The 22,972-nt window shown below is 37.6% G+C and overlaps 1 protein-coding gene across 1 annotated transcript; it reads left to right on the top strand.

Moving 5' to 3' along the window:
• The first annotated feature begins 4,726 nt into the window (after positions 1 to 4,726).
• LOC135643381 (ATP-dependent helicase BRM-like) lies at positions 4,727 to 22,210 on the top strand. The gene is made up of 14 exons (XM_065160245.1): positions 4,727 to 5,270; positions 6,689 to 8,035; positions 8,191 to 9,495; positions 9,590 to 9,702; positions 9,945 to 10,032; positions 10,128 to 10,214; positions 10,569 to 10,661; positions 10,744 to 10,827; positions 12,475 to 12,678; positions 15,418 to 15,663; positions 15,734 to 17,308; positions 17,419 to 17,934; positions 19,638 to 19,895; positions 21,241 to 22,210. The coding sequence occupies exons 1-14, from the start codon at positions 5,106 to 5,108 to the stop codon at positions 21,943 to 21,945; spliced, it is 6,786 nt and encodes a 2,261-aa protein (XP_065016317.1). The 5' UTR covers positions 4,727 to 5,105; the 3' UTR covers positions 21,946 to 22,210.
• The last annotated feature ends 762 nt before the right edge of the window (positions 22,211 to 22,972 follow it).

The raw sequence follows: 22,972 nt of genomic DNA, 5'->3' as shown, positions 1-22,972 counted from the left end.
GGTATCACAAATGGCTTTCCTCCTTCATGCAAAAAGATTATAACAAAAAAAAGAGGAAGAAGTATTCAAAGCAATCTACGTATCATGCCTTCCTTTATATGCGTGATAATTTGCTTATATTGTTCTCCTGGTATCAAAACTACCATGCTTTTTGTTGATGACAAAGGGGGAGAAATATATGAATTGATGCTATAAACACTGATGCTATGATTATGTCATGCTTGCATCACCAAGAGATATATGACCAGATGTCATGCATTAATTTGCATTATGCCTTGAGTTGATATCTTACCATGTGATGAAATGCAATACTTGCTAAAATATTTGAAATGTATACATCATGTAATGATATCAAAATCTTACTTCACAGTTTTACATGTTGATATCTTACAGTATGATGAATTGCTACTATTACTATCATTCAAACTTGTTATATTTGAAAATGAATGTCAAGCCTTGACATCATCTTCAGAGAGATACATCATGATGGGAATCATGATGGGAGTATTGATAAGTTCAAATGATTTTAACTTATCAATATGTCTCTTGAATTCTTAGGTTTTGAATTCAAGAATGACTTATCTCAAGTATGGCATATAGACAGGGGGAGTTAAGGTTAACTCCATTATCAATTGATTGTCATCATAAAAAAGGGGGAGATTATTGAATCTCGGATTTTGATGATGGAGTCAATTGTCATTTGTTATCTAATCTATATATTGAGATAAGTGTGCAGGATTAACTACGATGAAAGTGAGACATGCAGCAGGAGTTGCGTCGGAGTCAAGACAATGATCACGTTGGGAGTTCAAGAGTTCGACAGAAGTTCGGACATTCGTCGGAGGTTCTGCGGGAACAAATCCGAGAAGTCCATAAGCTTGCCAAAGAAGCTCGTCGGAACTCGCTAAGTGAATCGTCGCAAGTCCAGGAGTTTGCCGGAAGTCCGTAGGAGCATCACCGAGGGTTCATCGGATGATCGACGGAAGTTCGCCGGAAGCTCGCTGGAAGAAGCGATTGACGCACTGGAGCAAGTTGTAGTAAATGTCTTAGGAAAAATCGTAGTTAGCACAATGATTAAGTTGGAAATGGGAGGTGATCCCATTAACTTAATTTTGGGGCAATTGGGCCTATGAAAAACCCAAATTGGGTCGAATGGATCAACCCATTCAGACTCTGATTTCTGCCAAGCGGTTGAACCGCCCAAAGCAAGAGGTTGAATCGCCCAAAGCAGGAGGTTGCACCGCCTGGGTTCAGTCTCCAAGCGAGACTGGGAGGTGCAACCGCTCCAGTCAGGAGGTGCAACCGCCTGATCCAGGAATTCCGGGAATTGACAGTTTTGAGCTCCAAATTTGAACTGGGTTAGGGCCTATAAATACCCCACCCATTCAGCACTGAAAGGGTATGAACTTACACCTAAATCTTGATCTTTTTCTATGATTCCTAGAGCTCAAAATTGTTGTAAAGGCCAAAAGTTCTTCTCCCTCTATTCTTCCAAGTTCTGAGTTGTAAAGAGAGGAGAGAAAATTCTATAAGTGTTGTTTCCTAAGCCCGTCAAAAAGAGTAAAACTATAAAAGGGTGGTTGGCCTTCGCCTATTGAAGGAAGGCCTCTAGTTGACGTCGGTGACCTCGTCGGTGGAGGAAGCCAAAAGTGGAGTAGGTCAAGATTGACCGAACCACTCTAAATCTCGGTTTGCATTTACTTTGAGCATATTATTTTTACTGCAAACCTCCTCTAAAGCTTACTGCTTTCTGCGCATATACGATCGGGTTTCAAGCTTTGCACTTTCCGAATCAGCGTTTAGACGTAAATCTGTTTTTTTCGTACGATCAATATATTTCAGTTTGCGTTTACGTTTTGATTTCAATTATAACTGCAAACTGCCTTTATATCCTTGCTTAAACTGCATCTCGCCTAATCAAGTGATTTACGAATCAGCATTTAGACGTAAATCAGGTTCTTCGTACAAACGTCGTATTTCAGTTTGCGCTTATATTCTGGTTTTCATCATAATTGCAAACTGCCTTCATAGATTAATTTTAACGTCATCTCGCTTGATCTTAAGTTAAAGTAATCTTAGAATCAGCATTCACTCCGAAATCGTTTTTATCATTCGAATGTGTTTTATCATTGAAAGATTTTCACTGCACTAATTCACCCCCCCTCTTAGTGCTCTTGATCCTAACAAAATAATTATAAGACAGTAAATCTAAGTTGTCTTACTTTTCATTTATTCATCCAAACTCCCGACAAACTTCTTGTGCATCGTTCGAACCTTTGACATATCACCCGATCCATCAGCAAGTTGACACCTGCAACTTTCGATTTTAACGCAACATCTGATTCTTTCGATTCGATGCCCATTTTTGGACTTTGGCCCAACGTCTGATTTTTCTTGCTTCAATCATTTTACTTTTTCATATCGAAGTTAGTCTTGCATCACTCTTCTCAAATAACACATTAGATCATAAACTCATTAATTAATTTTATCATCAAAATTTGGGAGTCAATGTTATCCACACATTTTATATCGCTATCCCACGATATAAAATGTTTTAGATGGAAAGTAGAACAAACCTATTTATTATTCTTCTAATAATTAATATCAATGTATATCTTAAAAAAAAAAGTATATGGATATAGGCTAAATCTATCATCTTCGATTATCGAAGCCAATCCAAATAATGAAGGATTTAGTGTTCTTGGAAGCCATGGACAAAAAAAGTATTTTATCCAAATAATCGAAGCCATGGACAAAAAAAGTATATGGATATATGGATTTAGTGTTCTTGGAAAAATGAAGGATTCCATGGACAAAATCGAAGCCAATCCAAATAATGAAAAGTGTTTTATCATCTTCGATTATCGTAATTATGTGTGGTAATATCTTCAACATTATCATATCTATCATGCAATATTTATCTCTAAGAATAAGATGGAAATAGATCTCGTAAGCTCTACCATAATAATTTTCTATGTGCAATGGGCAATGATCTTATGATCATGATCCAAGTGATATGCTGGATTAGGTTGTGAAACAAAAAACAAAAATCGTATAGAAATAATAAAAGAATATCTCGGTATGGTAAATATTAAGGTTGATATGATTTATGTGATATATCAAAATTATTTATTTATTTATAATAAATTCTTGAATGATATATGTTATGTTTGGGAACACATATGCATATGCATTTCAAGAAATTAAGTTTTAATGAATGTGTAATTATGGAATGATTTGAATGTTTAGTAAATAATAGATTGAAACAATATGTTAAATATGTATTGGTGTAAGTATTGCTCGGTAAAATTATATTTCAAAAGTCTGTTAAATATTATAATTTTTATATTTTTAATATTTATTTAATATATATATATATTATTTTAATTAATAAGTAAAAATTTTATGTAATTTTATAAAAAAATATATGACACAAATATATATGTAATAAATAATTAATATAATCATTTAAAAATAAAATAAATAAATAACTTGTGAGGGAAGAGATGACGATAAATATTAATAGAATAGATGAAATGAGAGTTAGAGTTTCTGATATACTGTCATAATTTTATTATTTTAAATAATATCTTAAAATACTTTAAAAAATATGTTAACATCAATATTTGAATATTTTTATACAAACCAAATTTGATTTAAAAGAAATTTATATAATATAATTTTATATTTAAAATATGACTTTGATCCTCAATGCATAATTCAAACATATTTATAACTGTACCCGTAAATCATTATAAATAATTTAAAATTTAAAAATAAATTGATGTCACAATCCCATCCGATAACTATCACATTAATTTATTAAGCTCGAATCGTTGATTCGATATAGCTAAACCAAACTGACGGTAACACCAACGAATATGTTATATTAACCTATTTATTAGCTCACCAGCAAATTGAGTATATCCGGTCTATCCGCTTATTGAATATAAATTATTTATTCAGTATGTTTAAGCTAAATCGGTGACAGTACACCGTGAAATTGTTATAAGCTAATTAAAATTTTTAACCACTTAAACTTAGTGCATTATAATTTCCCCATGTAAGGGGCATTAACATTAATTAATTAATTATATATATATATATATATATATATATATAACTTATATTATATAAACTTATAACATTAAAATTTTATAACATTAAACTTAAACTTAGTGCATTATAATTTCTCCATCAGCCTAACTTATATTATAGATGTCTTTAGTCCCTTTTTTATAATTAAATAGATTAATTATCTTATTGTAACAATTAAATTACTGATTTGTGTGACTTGAATCAAAACTCGATTTACTAGGAAAAAAATTAGCGTCTCAAGACTTCATTGGATTCTCGGAACATTTTTGCTCAATGGGTTGGAATAATATATGTACCACCAAATGTTTTTTTTACCCATTATTTGTTAATTATGATTGAGTACTTCCCCAAATAATGGATGCCCTGATAATAAATACATAATTAAAAGTGGGGGCACAAGGGTAATTTTATTGCCTTCCCGGATTAGGGGCATTTCCGTAATCTGATGAAACCGCGGTTTATTTCCACCCGCGTCAACTGGGGGGAAATTGGTAATTATGATCAATACCGAGGGCATACGGTTCTCCGGTCACGGCTTCTTAACCATGGTTTTGGCGTAACCCAACCCGGCGTCCATGCAGCAGCGAGCGGCTATAAATAGTCGAAAGCGGAAGAAACAGAAGGAAATATAAAAAAAATACAGGAAAAGGATCCTTCCCAGGGTTAGGGCTTGACCGTCGCACGCCATCGAGGGGTTTTTGATTCCGGGCCAAATTGCCGGTTTCCCAGCGAGATCGTGGTATTCCGGCCCAAGATTCCACTTTCGCCCCCCGATCTGCACACGTAGATCCCTAATTTTGGGGCAGAATTGCCGGAAAACCGCGTTCGTTGGCCCCGAAACGGCTTCCGTCGTTGCCAGGGTGGCCGAGGTGGGAGGTGCGGCGGGTTTCGCGTGCTTTTCGGGGGATCCGAGCCGCGATGAGCGTTGATTCCATCGGAGGCAACCGATCTCCGGGTTTTTAGGGCTTCGAGGTCCCCAAGCTCGCGCCTCTCTAGGCGGTGTCGGCATGCAGTCCGGGAACGGACGGAACCCGAGGCCTTCGCCGCATCCGCAGCCGTTGCCGTCCGCCGCTGCGTCGCCGTCTTCCTCTTCGTCGCCCGCCGCCTCCGCTCCCACCCATCTGGTGTTGGATTCAATCCAACAGCAGCAGCAGCAGGAGGCGTATAGGCAGGTGAGTTGTGGCATTTCGCGCCCTTTCTTTTTTTATCGGTCTTCCCACTCTGCTGGGGCACTGTTGCGACTGGTACGTAGGAATGTGAGTAAAAGACGGTCGTTGATTTGGTTTCCATATTTGGGGGAAAGTGGGGACAGGCTTGGGTTCTTTAATTCGAAGCGCGCAAGGCCTCAGGAGTTCGACTTAGGATCCCGTGGCCTTGATTTGCTCAATCATGCGTTCCGCGTATTGTAGACACCTTGTTGGATTCTGTGGTTTATTTTTCTGAGGTTTAAAGTACGGACTGTCCGAACTAAACGTTGTCCACTGGCCACCAGTCTCCGGGACCTCGTTCATTACATCTGGAATTCCAATGGGTTTTATGTGGTCTGCCATTGTTGGAGTTGTCTTATCGTAGCTTTATGTTTTAAGCCGAGCTTGTTCATTTCTGTACCCATTTTCTTGGCTAAAACCATCGTTTCGATACGTTTCCCGATTCATTCTTAGACTTGCTTTACCTCACTCTTCGTGTAGCTCGTCGTTGAAGGCTCTCTTTGTGTGACTACAGTTTTGTTTGTTGCTGTATCTGTTGCTGAGTTTCTGCATTTCCCCTTCTCTGATTCTGTGTTCGACTCTTTTTCCCTTTGTGACGATTTGTGTTGGAGGTTTTTTAGTTGCAGACCATGATTGTGGTACTGGTGATCTCTTTGGAGGGTAGACGACTCTTGAGTTTTAGAGTGTTGCCTCTCCGATTCTGAGTTTCAGCAAAATGTTTGATTTCTTTTTATAACATCTATTTTCCTTTTGAGGTGACCTTGTCTTCGGCCTTGTATTTCGAGACTTCAGTTCTTGGTTCCATGTAGATTCAATCTTACTCTTTCTTTTTTATCTTCTTTGTGACTAAGTTCATTGAATGATTTATAAATCTTACATATTGTTTGGTATGAGCTTTTGAAGTCATGAACATAAATGTAAGTTCTTTAAAAGCTGGTTTTTTTTCCCTCTACAGCGTAATTGCTGTTATAGATAGCTAGTTTGCTGTCTAAATTTGTTCCGTACTTATGTGGTTGGTGTTCATTTGTTGATGTGCCACTTCGGGCTTCAGTGACGTGTTGACGTTGCCACTTGGCCCTACATGGGAAATGAAATTGTTTTCTATTACTATTGATGCATTACTCTTTCATATCATGTGAAACAAAGAGATGTTTCTTGAGTTTCTGCTTGAACAAGCATCCTAGTTCTGTTATCGATTGGAAAGCTGCTAGTTCGATATTTTATAACTAAAAATGTTGCAATGTTGTACTATTGGCTTTTTGCGTGGTACTTTTGGCTTGTACGTGATTTTGTTGCTAAAGTGATGCACGGTACTTTTGTTTAGAAGTTCATCAAAAAAGTGTTTTTAAAAGCATTAGTATCATATTCCATTTTCCATGCAGGCACTGCAACAACATGAATATCAGCAACAAGTGCAGCAGCAGTTAAGAAAGGCTGATGGTGACCGTACCCTCCTGACTTATCAATCTGGTGGCACTCATGGAATCATTGGTGGAAATTCCTTTCCATCATTACAAGGGACTATGAATCTATCTCAACCATCGAGAAAGTTTGGCGATTTAACTCATCAACCTGTTGCTCCTCAACTTTGCGAGGAAAATTCAAACAAAGGGCAGCATGTGCAGAATCCAATTCATCAAGCTTATCTCCAGTTTGCTTTGAAGGCTTCCCAGAACAAACCTCATGGGAATTTGTTAATGCATCAGCAGGGCAAAATGAATATGGCTGCTCCAACTGGGAGTCAAAGTATGTCTATGAATAATATTAAGATGCAGGAGCTTATGTCTCCACAGGCAGCCAACCAGTCACAGGCATATATATTTAACAGAACAGGTGAACAGTGTGCACATGCCGATAAGCAGTTAGAGCAAGGGCATGTTAGTTCTGAGCAAAGAAGTGATTCAAAACAATCTCCATTGATGGCTGGACAGTTTGGGTTGACAAACATGGTAGGAGCAACACAGTCACGACATTCACAAGCAAGCACACAAAATATTGCAACCAATCAGTTCACAATGGCACAGATGCAAGCTATGCAATTATGGGCCAAGGAGAATAATGTTGACCTGTCAGTTCCAGCCAACATAAACCTGATCGCTCAAGTTCTATCCCATTGGCAGTCTAACAGAATGGATGCAATGCAGAAGCAAAGTGAACCTAGCACCATTGTGCAGCAATCATGTCCGCCATCATCAAAGCAATCATCTATTTCTTCTCCGGAAAATGATAAGTCTGCATATGTGAATTGTATAAGTGATTACTCCAGTCAAGTTGGTCCCTCACAAGTCAGACAGCCACTTGCAGCTGACACGATTCCTGGTGGAGATAGCACCTCAGTAAATCCTAATGATTTCCAGATACAACAACAGGCCCATGCTCATCAGAGGGACAATGAGAATGAGAGGCCTGTTAGGCCTTCATTCACAACCACTAACATCAGGCAAATTATGCATTTACCACAGTCATCTGGTAGCAAGACTCAAACAATGGAACAGTCCTATGCGAAGCATACTTTTACTGGGAACAACATGCAACAAATGCAGCATATTAGATCCTTGCAGCAGATGAACCAACCCATTTCACAAATGGCAGTTGCTCCCACTGATGCAATGAGTACTCAAGTTTCATCACTGAGTGGATCTGTTGAGGTGCCAAATCAACGAGTTGGGTTTACAAAACAACAGCTTTATGCTCTTAAAGCTCAAATATTAGCTTTCAGGCGTTTGAAGGTATGCAAAAGAATTTGGGAACTGCCCCCACTGCTCTCCCTTTTTGTTTCATAAAGTATCCTGAACTCATATATTATATAGTTCATTAAGAAGTGATGTGCTGTAGGTAAAGCAATTACAGAACTTATAAATGATCTTGTGTGTTGTATCATCAGCGTGGCGAACGTACTCTACCGCCCGAAGTTATTCAAGCAATAGCAGGCCTGCCGGTTGATTCTCAGCCACAACAGTCATTTGTCCAACCAGGAACAGGTATCCAGGAAAAAAGCATCATGAACAGTACCAAGGAGCACACATGTGCAGAGACTAATGACCAGGCTCTTCAACCTGTTCCTTCGAGTATGGCCTCTAGTCTACCAAAGGAAGAGCCCGGGTCTTGGGAAGAGAAAGCTGGAATAGCGAGTCAAGTGCAAGAGATAGGAGGTTCAACAAAGGAACCTGTGCAGATTGGAGCGGTTGCTAAGTCAGAAGAAAACATATCTATTGTTATACCTGAGCAGGAGGTTGGAAGGGGAGATCAGAATGTGCCTATTAACGGTGATAACTACTCTGACAAGGGAAAGGCTATACCAGTTGACAGTGGAAAAATCAATGCAGGACAAGTGAAGAAATCAACCTTAAATACTACACCATCTCCAAAGGTTGGTGTAACGAGAAATTATCATGGCCCAATTTTTGATTTTCCATCATTCATAAGGAAACATGATTCTATGGGTTCAGCTGCCCACTCCAATCATATGACGGTATCTTATGATGTGAAAAATATGCTGTTGGAGGAAGGTAAGGTCATACTTAGCAAGAAAAGAATAGAAAATCTAAAAAAAATCAGTGGATTACTTGCTGTAAATTTGGAGAGGCGAAGGATTAAGCCTGATCTTGTTATACGCTTACAAATTGAAGAAAAGAAACTCAAACTTTTAGATCTTCAGGCCCGATTGAGGGATGAAGTTGATCAGCAACAACAGGAGATAATGACCATGTCAGACAGGCCATATCGGAAATTTATAAGGCAATGTGAAAGGCATCGAGTTGAGCTGTTAAGGCAAGTTCAACAGATGCAGAAGGCCTCTAGAGAGAAGCAGTTAAAATCTATCTTCCTGTGGCGTAAAAAGCTCCTGGAGACTCACTGGGCCATCCGTGATGCAAGGACTACAAGAAACAGAGGAGTTGCTAAATATCATGAGAAGATGTTGAGGGAGTTCTCAAAGAAGAAGGATGATGGCAGAAACAGAAGGATGGAAGCATTGAAGAACAATGATGTGGACAGATATCGTGAAATGCTACTGGAGCAGCAGAATAATGTTCCTGGTGATGCAGCTCAACGTTATGAAGTTCTTTCTTCCTTTTTATCCCAGACAGAAGAATACCTTCACAAACTTGGAGGGAAGATTGCAGCTGCTAAGAGTCACCAAGAGGTGCAAGAGGCAGCAAATGCTGCTGCAGCTGCTGCACGAGCACAGGTAGTTTTGCTTGATATTATTGTTTGCTTTTTTTCTACCTCTCTTTTGTTATTGTCATCCATTAGAAAACATAATTGAGCTTTTTTCTTAATAGGGCCTTTCAGAAGAAGAAGTCAGGGCTGCAGCAGCATGTGCAGGTGAAGAGGTAATGATCAGACATAGGTTCTCTGAAATGAATGCTCCAAAGGACAGTTCATCAGCTAAGAAGTAAGTTTCTTTCAAGAACTGTTCTGTGTGCTTTGTGGTTTATAAAAGCATGTTCTGAAGTTATTTTTTATATCTCTTTAATTAATTGTTTTGTGTACAACAACAACCAGCCTTCTGTAACATAGAACTACGCTATCAAAGTTCATTGGTGGAGAATCAATTTAATTTTGTGTTGTTATTATTTCATCTAAGTTTCTCGTTCTTTTTGTTGATTGCTTCTTTCTTTGGCATGGTTTCTTTAGGTACTATAATTTGGCTCATGCTCTGACAGAAAGGGTTGTAAGACAACCCTCAATGTTACGATATGGAACTTTAAGGGACTATCAGCTTGTAGGTCACAGCTTCCTGGATGTTTCATCTTCACTGTTTATATTTTAGAGTTATTATGCAGAATTATGTTCCCTTACCTGAATAAGATTTTCCAGGTTGGGCTGCAATGGATGTTGTCCCTATATAATAACAAGTTGAATGGAATTCTAGCGGACGAGATGGGTCTTGGAAAAACTGTACAGGTTGTATGCTATCAGTATTTGCAGTCGGTTTCTGCATTTGTGCTTTTACCTTTCAGTTATATTGTTAATAATCAACATTCTGATGGTACTTCTGTGCCTTTTTCACGATGGTGGATTTACCCTCTTTAATTTTGTGTAAAAACTGGACTAGACAGCTAAGTGAAATAATGTGAGTTGCATTTTTTTGGGCTATGTTGAAGATCTGTTTCTATTATTATGTTTTCTTTTCATCAGTTTTAATTTTCTAAAGCTGTGTTCAATTTATTATATCAAAATATTTCTATATCCATATGTTTTGAGTTATACAAAGTTGATATTGATTACCATGATGTTTAATGGTCGTTGTTCTAACAGGTTATGGCATTGATTGCTTACCTGATGGAGTTCAAAAGGAATTATGGTCCACACCTGATTATAGTTCCAAATGCTGTTTTAGTTAATTGGAAGGTAAATTCTTTCATACCTAGTGCTTTGCCGTCTATTATATGGGAGGGTATTTTTTAACAATTCTTTTGTGTTTACTGTTTAGAGTGAGTTGCTAAATTGGCTACCATCTATATCATGCATTTTTTATGTTGGCGGAAAGGATGAACGAGCTAGGTTATTTTCACAGGTTAGGTTCCTCCTTTTGTTCTCTGTCAGTGTAAGAATACTGTTTCTATGTTGTCTACCTGTATTTCAAGAGTTCTGAAATTGCTTCATTGCTGTATGATCTTTGTGACAAGGGATGTTTTCTATGGCTGGGTGCCTAGTTATGCTTTTCTCTCATGTGATATCTGTTCCAACTTTAAACTTCCTTCTTCCTACCATGATATAGATGCTGCCATCTTTTTTCACTCTCTAGTTGCTGTCGTATTTAGTAGATCAATACTGCAAACAACCAAAACTAGGGGTTTATAGTGAAAGCCTACTAAAGCGAGCTCAGGATTCTGGCCTTTATGATGTATGGGCTCCTACGTGTGCATCATTCTTTTAGGAATTGAAATCTCGATTCAATTTTATCACTTTGCATTGCTTTCCGAACTAAATTTACTTGAAAATCCACTACCCATACATTTCAATTCCTGATTGCTTCTTATCTGTTACCTGGTGCCTTTGTTTTACCACAAAATTCCTGTGTTGGGGCATTCTATTAATGACATCCAGTGGTGCATTGGTTAGTTTACATTTTCAATATTTAGAAGGATATAATAGTTGGCCATACATCAACACCTCGTAATTATATCTGAATCATTCAGATTTAATGTAGCAAAACTTCTTGTTTATTGGTGTTTTCTCTAGCTACAAAAAAAATGGGTATTCGGTATTGGATGCATATATGGCAAGGGATGGGCACACTGATTAAATAGAATTGATATAATTTTTTTTTCCTGATATGCATGTGATAAAGCTTGTCATTTGTTTATTTTTTAAAATATTTTGGTACATGTAATGACAAATATAACAAGCCATTAATTAATGTTTAATACCTATATGTATTAATCATGTAAGAAATTATTTGTTGATGAGTAACAGGTCAAGAATCTAGAGAAGATGCAAGCTTTTGATTCATGTAATATGGTTATTCTTCTATATTAACTCTCTATGTTTGATGCTTAACACAGATGACAAGTAAATTATATAGTAATATATTGACCTCACCTAAAATTTAATGTTAATGCCTAAGAAAAAAAGTTCACTCATCAAGTATCTTTGAATTATTCAACAAATATACTAAAAGTATCCAACCTATTTAATATTTTTTTATAAAAATGTGTCATTTTGTATTTAGCATTTCTTCAGGAAGTGTCCTGTAAATTTAATATTCAGATAATGAATTTTAAAATTTCACATTTTGTAGTTCTTTGGCATTGTTATTATGAAAAAAATAGTCGAGATTTTCAGATAAATGTCAATGTCATATTTAGCTGCATGCTTTTGTGGTGATTTTTCAATCGGGTAAGGAGTCCTTGGAAACATTTTTTTGTTGCTGCAGCACTAGGCAGTGATGTGTAAACTTGGGCTTTGGGTTTAAGAGTAAAGTTAATAAAATCTTTAAATATATAATTATATGAGAAATAATTTGGCAAAGATACATTCATTTGGATTTCATATATTTTGATGAATTGTGTTGTATCAAGTGTCAACAAGGAAGCAGAGCTTTGTTTTGATAATTTTAGAAAGTTTTCTCATTTTTTTAGGAGATACTTCAATGTTAAAATGTACTACATTTTTAAGTGTATTTTTAATGGCATATGAATTTCTGACTTTTTTCTTGCAGGAAGTATGTGCTATTAAGTTTAATGTCCTCGTAACAACTTATGAGTTTGTTATGTATGATCGTTCTAAGCTATCAAAAATTGATTGGAAGTACATAATTATTGATGAGGCCCAAAGAATGAAGGATAGGGAATCTGTTTTGGCACGAGATCTGGATAGATATCGCTGCCAAAGAAGGTTGTTGCTCACTGGGACCCCATTACAGGTCTGCCTGTTAATCTGGTTTTATGGATATGCACACAAAAGTTTTCTTGTTACATATAGTGATTATGTTTATTTTATTATGTGCATCATGTACTATAAAATGTTCGATTCATTAGCTATTGTCTTCAATTATCTTTTATGTGAGCCAGAGATGGTTTTTTTTTCATTGTTTTCTTTGGAAACAAACCATTAGAAGTTGAGGTAAGAAACTCCTAATTGGATTTATTTATTAATTATGGAGAAGGCTTTATTAAACCTTTTTTTGTAAAATGAATTTGAGCAGCTAGTCTCTTGAAGTGTTTGCCTAGAAGCCTACAAGGCACATTATGTTTGAAAACACTGTATTCAGCACAATTACTCGACTGCATGATAGTATATCACCTTCCAATACTGTCCATTTCTTAATAATGAAGTTTAATAGTCTCTTATTTCTTCAACTAGGTACATGTTTATGTGACTTCATGCTTCTTTGTACTAAATTCTGTCTTTTTTGTGCTTTGCTCATGAAGATCAAAGTCAACTCATATTGTACTTGAGAGTTGAGACTTATAGTAATGAAATATCTGTCGCGAAAAGTTGAAATAAATAGCATCGTATTAAATTTGGTATTTTACTAATTGTAAAGCTCTGATATGAAGCTTGTTGGACAGTCCGATGAAATATGTCAATGTTGCTTCTGTTCATTCAGTTTGTGAGATCTGATCAAGGATCTTTTGACCAGCAAATCATGTTTTGAGGAGGTGCTGGCCCATAGTTTGGCAGGGGCCTATGCTAAAAAAGATATGTTGGAAGGCCCTTCATGCAACATGTTAATACTATGCTGGCACAGTATGCTACCATCAGTGCCACTCATGACAGGAATAGTTTGCCTATTACAATAATTAGAGGATCTTGCTTGTAGCAACTTCTTTCCTTTTGTTACAACATCTCCATTTCCAATAACTTTGAAGTCTGGCCAAGTTTTCCTGGAGAATGTTCATTGAAGAAAAGAGAGTCACTCTATACTCTATTATTAAAAGATGTAGCAAAGATTTAATTGCTATTCATGCCTTAAGATGTACCTGCATGCTTATGGTTATGCCTATGCATAAGTTACAATGCACTCATATCTTTAGTTTTATGGTGCATACTATGTCTTATACTGAAGTACCATCATGGCTGCTGGTTTGAAGGCATTTTGATCTTCGACATGTGGCATCTTGATCTTGGATTTTAGTGATCTATGATCTAGCTGAATCCATGAGGTACCAACATGTCAAATTGCATCTCTGAGTTCAGTATGAGTTACTTGCCTTGGAGGCCCAGTAAGTCAACATTGGACACTAACGGCATCACAAGCAGCATGGTCTTCTGATTAAATATCTATAGTAATTTAAAGAAAATGTGATTCCTTTTGTGGTAGAGCCCTTTCTTTCTTCCTGTCACTTGCATGCTTCATAAAAAAATGAGATGTTGTACCTGCAACTGGTGGATCCTTGATTACCCAACTCATATACGGGTGATGAATAATTAAGGTGTTTTTTTCATCATGAAGCACACTAAAAATTTCTCTGTACAAGCATTTTCTCTGTTCATTCTTATTTCGATTCCTGCATGTGTCCTCCATTGTTGTTCACATTGAGAAGCAGTCAAACAACAACACTGTGAGCTACCGCATAACCACATATCTTTTGTATGGCACTGTGAAGTTTCTCTTTATGCATGAAATTATGTACTTACATTGCATGTGCTGATTAATGACTGAAATAGAGAAAACTTGAATTAGGAGCTCACATGCGATTGATATGAAGTAGGCAACTAATGCTCAATTTTGGAAAGATGTTCTTTTTATTTTGTTTAATTAGACAGCTAGTGCTCGACTTTCAAAGATTGTTTTTACCTATTCATTCTAGTGAAATTTAATAGAAGTACGAGGAGAGATCAAGGAAAACAAAAAAAGACTATAATAGAAACTATAAATAAATATCTAAGTACTCTGAATTTAATTAAATATATGGCTTCTTACATATCTCAATGATGACAAACGATTCATATAGCCTACCCAAAATGATTGGGACTTACAGCTTTGTTGTTGTTGTTGCATTCTAGTGAAATTTAAGGAAGCCTTGTGCCGTGCAAAATTTCAAACTTTCTTGCAGATTGTTGCATTTATTTGCATTGCACAAGCACACATCTTTGTTCAATAGTTGCCTTTGTGCATAGTATCACTTAAAAGATCATGTTATTATCTCTCTGGAAACTGATTAAAGTTTTGTGATACCTAAATCAGCTTGAACTGCATCTTGGCAGCTTGGCCATCAGTGGGAGTTATAGTAGAGTTCCTAACTGGTCATAGCTAGGCCTATATATATATATATATATATATATATTTGCCCAAAATGAGGTTTGTTGCGAGATATGCAGAAAGAGATGTACAGAAAGTTCCACACAAGATAACGACCAGTGAGCTCCATGCTGAGAAATTGCTGGTCATGATTCAGCATATTTTCTGTGATACCATGTTAAGCCCATAGTTATCTCCTGTGGGACTTGCTTCATGGGTGCAATACGTGGCTCCTATAGAGGTGCTGATCAACATGGATTCCCATGGGTTGAAGTTGTTAGTTACAATAGGCAAACCCAATGTTTGCTTTAATTACATGCTGGCTTTTGTCTGTTATGTTTTTTTTATGTATAATAAATCTGTTCCATTAAATGAGCTAGTTTAGTAGAGTATTGACATCCTCTATAAAATATGCAGAATGATCTGAAGGAACTATGGTCCCTCTTAAATGTGCTTCTCCCTGAAATATTTGATAACCGCAAAGCATTTCATGATTGGTTTTCAAAGCCCTTTCAGAAAGATGGTCCTTCCCATAACCCAGAGGAGGATGATTGGCTTGAGACTGAAAAGAAGGTAATCATTATCCATCGGCTGCATCAGATTCTTGAACCTTTCATGCTAAGAAGACGTGTTGAGGATGTTGAAGGTTCACTTCCTCCTAAGGCAAGTATTATGAGTTTAAGTGTTTGTTTCTCTGAGCTCTGCAGAATATTTAGTTGATTCATGATTGCAGGTCTCTATTGTTCTGAGATGTAGAATGTCAGCTTTTCAAGGTGCCATCTATGATTGGATTAGATCTACCGGTACTCTTAGAGTTGATCCTGAAGATGAGATGCACAAGGTTCAAAAGAATCCAATGTACCAGGTTAAAATGTATAAGAATCTTAATAATAGGTGTATGGAGCTGCGGAAAGTTTGCAATCATCCTTTGCTTAACTATCCTTACTTCAATGACTACTCAAAGAATTTTATTGTTAGATCATGTGGGAAACTTTGGATCCTCGACAGAATTCTCATAAAGCTTCACAAAGCAGGCCATCGAGTTCTTCTTTTTAGTACAATGACAAAACTTCTTGATATATTAGAAGAATATTTGCATTGGCGGCGGCTTGTCTACAGACGAATAGATGGTACAACTCCACTAGAAGATCGCGAGTCAGCAATTGTGGACTTCAACAGTCCTGACTCTGATTGTTTTATCTTCTTGCTCAGTATTCGTGCTGCTGGAAGAGGTCTAAATCTCCAGACGGCAGATACTGTTGTGATATATGACCCAGATCCAAATCCGCAAAATGAAGAGCAAGCAGTTGCCCGAGCACATCGTATTGGACAGACGAGAGAGGTAAAGGTCATATACTTGGAAGCTGTTGTTGACAAAGTCTCAAGCTACCAAAAAGAGGATGAAATGAGGACTGGGGGTGCAGGGAATTCAGAGGATGATTTTGCTGGCAAAGATCGGTATATGGGGTCAATCGAAAGCCTTATACGTAATAATATTCAACAATATAAAATAGACATGGCCGATGAGGTCATAAATGCTGGCCGTTTTGATCAGAGAACAACACATGAAGAAAGGCGGCTGACTTTGGAGACATTACTGCATGATGAAGAAAGATACCAAGAAACTGTGCATAATGTTCCCTCTCTTCAGGAGGTAAATCGCATGATTGCTCGTAGTGAAGAAGAAGTTGAGTTGTTTGATCAAATGGATGAGGAACTTGATTGGACAGGAGATGTGGTGAAATACAATGAAGTCCCAAAGTGGCTTCGGGTTAGTTCTAGAGAATTAGATTCTGTTGTTGCTAGTTTATCTAAGAAACCTTCGAAGAACATTTTATCCAGCACCATTGAACTGGAATCAAATGGCATGCCTTCTGGTTCATCCCCCAATAAGACAGATAGAAGAAGAGGCCGCCCTAAAAGCTCAACCGCCAAGAAGTATCCGACATACAGGGAATCAGATGATGAAGAAAACGGTGACTCTGATGTTGACACAGATGAGAGAAACACATTTGAAGAAGAGGGAGATGTAGGAGAATTTGAAGATGAAGAGTTCTATGGTGCTGGTGATGTGCTACCAAGCAACAAGGATCAAGCAGAGGAAGGGCTGGTCTGTGATAGTGGTGGAGACGAGTTCTCTCTAGCGATGGAAGGCAGCAAAGATGTTCATGCATTTGATGAAGCTGGTTCGACAGGATCTTCTTCTGGTAGTCGGAGATTGCTGCAGCCTGTGACTCCTAACACACCTTCACAAAAATTTGGATTAATTTCTGCTTTGGATGCCAGGCCAAGCCCTTTGAAAAGGATGGTGCGTTGCAGAAACTACACATCTTGAATTTGTCCTATTATCATATTATATTTTGGTTATATATACTCCTTAACCTTTATTTCTCTTGGTGTTTTACATGTGCACTCCAGCCAGATGAGCTAGAGGAAGGGGAAATTGCGGTGTCAGGTGATTCCCTCATGGATCTACATCAGTCAGATAGTTTGGTTTATGACCATGATGACTTAGATGATGAACAGGTTGTGCAACCAAAAATAAAGCGAAAACGCAGTATACGGCTTCGGCCAAGATATAGTATGGAAAGAACTGAAGATAAATCCAGTAGTCATAGAGCCCCTTTCCATCATGGTTCTTGGCCACTCTTGCAGGCGAAGCATGAAAAACTTGCAGAGTTCAACGCTGAAGAATTTGAGGCATTTGGGGAGGCTGGCTCAGGAAGTCAGGACAGGAGTAGCCCACCTTTGAAGCAGAGATGTACATTACCATCAAGAGTTATTTCACCTCCTGTTGTGCAGAAGTCTGGCCGGATGTCTGCATCTGTGGAAGATGGCTATGATCACTCTATTGAAAGCTGGAGTAGCAAAGCCATTAGCTCCAGTGGCCCAAGCTTTGTGGCCACAAGAATGACTGACAGCACACAGAGAAAGGTATGGATACACTATATTCTCCCTCTTTTATTTTTTTATGTTTCAACTGTTAGCTTATGTCAACCTTTTATCTTATTACTTGCTTGGTCAATATACTTCCTTCATAATGGATCTTTTCAAGAGAGTTTTATAAAACAATATGGAGTAATACCACACAGTATGTTTTACTGATTACATGCTTGAATTCATCCATAACTTGTTTCTGAGTGCCATATGGAACACCACCCCTATATACTGCTGTTATCATTATAAGATTGCATCAGTGTTTAGTTTTCACTCAGTGTTGCACATAAACTTACTAGGCATATTAATGCTGTTCTGATGGATGAGAGTTTAGTTGGAATTAATTCTAAACTTAAGATATAGAAACCTGCTTCAAAAATCAATAGTTTTGAACTTTAAGTTGAATCATTATAAGATTGCATTAATGATTAGAGTTAAGTTGGTTTTGCACAAATTTAATAGGCATATTAATGTTATTATGATTGATGAGAGTTGGTTGGAATTAATTCTAAACTTGATATTAGAGACCTGTTTTGGAGTTGACTGCATGGAATTCTTTCCGCCACCACCATGACCTCCTCACTACTACAGGTATCATAGTTGCTTCCACCAGTACCTCCACTACCTTCAATACTTCCCCTGTTATAGTTGCTACCACCGTCACCATCACTGGCCGCCGCCACTACTGCCGCTGCCATAACCACTTCCACTGTTAGTCATCACACTGCCGCCACTACTTCCACTGTTGCCATGGATCATTTCCTTCATTACTGCCACTGCCATCTCAGGCTACCGCCATCACTTATTGCTACCACCATCTCTACCCATTAGTTCTATTCATTTAGTTGCCATTTTAACCTTCACCACCATTTCCACTATTGTTGTTGACATTATGTCTGAAACATCTATCAAGAATCTGTACAACAATAACAAAATCGTAAAGTCCGAACTATTTGTGGTTGGTTACATTCAAGTATTTAAATATTTATTTATGGTTTCTATTCAAGTATTAGTAGGAATCATATTACCTTTTCTAATTGCTGCATTTGTAGATTTCCTAAGCACATACCTCACCATTTTAAACGATTCTCCTTTATTAATGAATATTAGTTAGTAAGAAAAGGGCCTTTAAAGCTTACAAACCTGTAATCAACACCTCCACAATTATGCAAGCACTTCCATAAACTAGAACTTTTTAAAGAATTATTTTATAAAGGAGAAGAAATATTAAGCATGCTCTTTATATCCTTTATTTTGGTAAAAGTGTAACAAGGTGAAAGTTGGACCTGTTTCCCCAGGATTTTTTGTCATCAAAAGGATGAGTCTAACTTCTGTTGGTCTCAACTATCATGATCAGAAAGTATTGTGTTCTTTAGATACATATTGAAAGTTGTTTCTTTTTTACATTCATTCTTTCACTAATTGGTGGATAGCTTGAGCTTTGAGAATGTCTGATGCAAATTTCAAATCCCAAGGTAGGTCAATTTAATGAATTAGTTGCCACATTGTTAGTCAATCTCTAGTTGCTGCTCTGGTTAATGTAGCTAATAATTTCTTCCTTTGGTATGCCTAGTCTTTATTGCTTAGGTATCGATTTCTGTTGTCAGGCCCAACTTTTTCCCTTTTCATGCCATCCTATAGGCATTATAAAATTCATGCTATCGATGAATAGCCTAAAATTTATCTTTTTTTCATCTCAGTGCAAGAATGTCATTAGCAAGCTCCAAAGGAGGATACAAAAAGAAGGGAATCAACTAGTACCATTTTTGTCAGAGTGGTGGAGAAGAAATGAAAATTCTATTTTTGTTAGTCCTGGTGCCACAAGCAGCAATTTGCTGGACCTAAAAAGAATTGAACAGCGTGTGGACAACTCAGAGTACAATGACGTGATGGATTTCATAGCAGATTTGCAGTTGATGCTGAAAAATATAGTGCGACATTGCAACTACTTGTGTGAGGTACGAATGCTTTGTTTTCGTTTTCTGCTTTGTGTTTCTTGTTCTGCAACTGCAGAATTTTAATGCCTCTTTCTGTATGATGATTTCATTTCTTTTGTCCATAACTTTTCTCTTAGCAAGCCTGTCCACCACGAGTAGTATTTTTGTCATCAGAAAATGACATTTCTGTTTGCTGCACATTCATGTCCTTACAAGTTCAAGGGTACCTCAAGTTCAAGGGTACCTCACACCAGAAAAGTTTAGTAGCCTTTATTTGTTTTGTGGAGCTAATCTGATGTTAGATATTGCTTAGGATACTTCTCACACATAAAAAACAAATTCTTACAGAAAGGTATATGGCTAGGTTTATAAAATACTGGTTATCTTTAGAGCACATCAGCTACTTCATGATCGTTTAACTTAGACATCTATTAGTGCTTTGCTTGGTATATGAGTTTGATAAATCAAAGAAGCAAATCAGTGTTTCGATAGAAATTAAAGAAATGCAGAGTTATGAGACACCAAACATAGCGCTACTGATCTTGTATTCTCAGTAAATGTTAAAATATGGACAACAAGCCATATAGCTATAATTTTCTCATATTTTATGTTAAGGTAGGTTTTATGTACCATAAGAATGACTAATTATATATTCCCTGTTAGTTAATTTGTCATTATTAGACAACTATCAACATTCATATTGTCATGCTTTAATAGAGATAATAAAAATACTAGAACTGCTTCTATGTTGATTTCAAATATTCTCTTACTAATCTAAATTTTTTAAACTTTTATAAAATATTTCACAGTTTTTTAAAAACTTTATTGGCAAGACTAAAGTTTGCTACGTCTCTTATCTACTTGGAGATTTCTTGAGTTGCAAGATATTGATATCGGGCGAGCCTTGGCATTATTGTATGGTTGCCCCTTCCGACTGTGAGTGGTGAGGATTCTTATCTTAGAATTACCTAGCCATTTGCAGAGGTAAGGGTGCTGATGTCGACTCTGGAGAATCCTAGTGTGCTGGATCACTGAGGGAAAATATCACCATCTTATTTCCTTTTCTTTATCTTTATGATTGTTTTGTAAATTCAATTGAACTTTTTCCAGCATGCTTGGTTGACTACCCGATAGACTGCCTTTGCCACTCGTAACCATCCCACCTCCCTTTCCTCTACTTCTTCTCAACCTTCTCCTTCTCTCAGTTGATCTAATTGTTTATCTTCTGAAAAAGAAAGCTACTTCTGCTTCTCTGTGACAGTACTTTGGTAATTTTACTTTTAGAGAAACTTGCAACTGTTTGGTCATAATATTTGCTTAAGAGATTTGGTGTGTGTTTTTCTCAATTGTTTCCTGACTTATGCAGGTGAAATATGAGGCAGGAAAGCTTCAAGACATGTTTTTTGATATCATGAAGATAGCATTTCCGGATACAGATTTCCGAGAAGCTAAGAATGCAGTGACGTTTTCCAGTTCTAGTGGAGCTGCAACTCCATCTCCAAGACTGGCTTCTGCCGATGAAGCCAAGCGGCAAGCACCAACCAAGACAGAGACAGGCTCAGGCCCTGGCAAGGCCTTGGCCCATGGGTCCATTCCTGCTCATGATGAAAGGAAAACGAGGTCCTGTGCTTCCAAGATTCATAAAGAATCAAGATCAATTGGTGCTAGTGCGAGGCAGCAGGTGCCTGAATGTTCACAGGTCTTGGCGCACCCAGGGGATCTGGTAATTTGCAAGAAGAAGAGGAAAGACAGGGACAAATGTGCCATGAAGCAGGTGAGTGGCCCTACATCGCCCTCTAACACTGGCCGGATGACACCCTTGGCTCCTACCAACAAGGGATCTCTGGGCCTTGTGACTGCGCCAAGCATGGTCAGAAACAACGGGGCCCCAATTCAGGGCGATTCCCGTCCATCTCAACAGGCAATATCTCCACTAGGCAGGGCACACCATGAGAAGCAGCAGGTTGACAGAGGGAGTGGTGTGCTCCCTAGCATAAGGGATGTCAAGTGGGCTAAGCCAGTAAAGCGAATGAGGACGGATACTGGTAAAAGGCGGCCAAGCCAGATGTGAGCCATACATATAGTGTATGTAAATTAGGAAATGCAGTTGCTACTAATTCAGGGCTTAGTGTGGTGGTCTCCGAAAGGTATGTGAAACAAAATTTGGAATTAGTCATCCGCCCCACCCTTTTACCCTCTTTTTTTATTCCCATTTCTCCTTGACTCTGTTTGGAGTGGTGGTGATTGCGATGTTATATAGATCAAGAGATGAAGGTAATTTGTTATATCCACCATTTGATTCACAATGGATCACTTTCATGCGCTGCATTATGCCATTCATTAAGCCTCCGATTCTATATGCCATCGTGTCCTATATATATATATATATATATATATATATATATATATATATATATATGCCATCGGGAAATATTACCCATTTATACAGCATGCTGAACCTGAGTTGGCCTGATGCTAACTTTTGCTGCTTCTCTTTTGTTTTTCTTGGCCTAATGCTACATTTTGATTGTGAATGTGACTTCAATGTCATGTCGGTGATATGCTCTCTTGGGAGCCAGCTACATAGGAAGAGAAAGTCATATGTTCACGAAGGTAAATATCTCGATTGTCTTGTGGATTTCAAAACGACATATACGAAGTAGTAGTTTTTTGTTTGGAAAAAAAAAAAAATCTATTTACTTGTTATAATCCTTCAGCTGGATACTGCATTCTTGAATCGTAAGAAAAGCTCGTGGATTGAACACCACTCACTGCAAAGTATCTGATTCTTAGGCCTGCACGCACGCACGCACGCACGCACGCACAGAGAGAGAGAGAGAGTGTGTGTGTGTGTGTGTGTTGTTGAACAAATAACATGTTTGAAGCAGTCTCTCTCTTGTCTCCCTCGTGTCCGGGAGACAGAAATCTCGGGCACCATTGCTTTTTGTGTCTTCACTTGGTATTATTAACCATTCTTTTTCCTCGTAAAAGGTTAGGAGAAGTCTGCTCACCCACTTCCACCACTAAAGTAAGAAACCAAAGTAGAGGAAATGTTTGCCTTTTGTGGCATCATATGAAATAATGAAACATTAAAGCTA

This window comes from Musa acuminata, chromosome BXJ3-7, assembly GCF_036884655.1.
Source record: "Musa acuminata AAA Group cultivar baxijiao chromosome BXJ3-7, Cavendish_Baxijiao_AAA, whole genome shotgun sequence".
NCBI lineage: Eukaryota > Viridiplantae > Streptophyta > Magnoliopsida > Zingiberales > Musaceae > Musa > Musa acuminata.
This window is presented reverse-complemented; position numbering and strand designations above follow the sequence as displayed.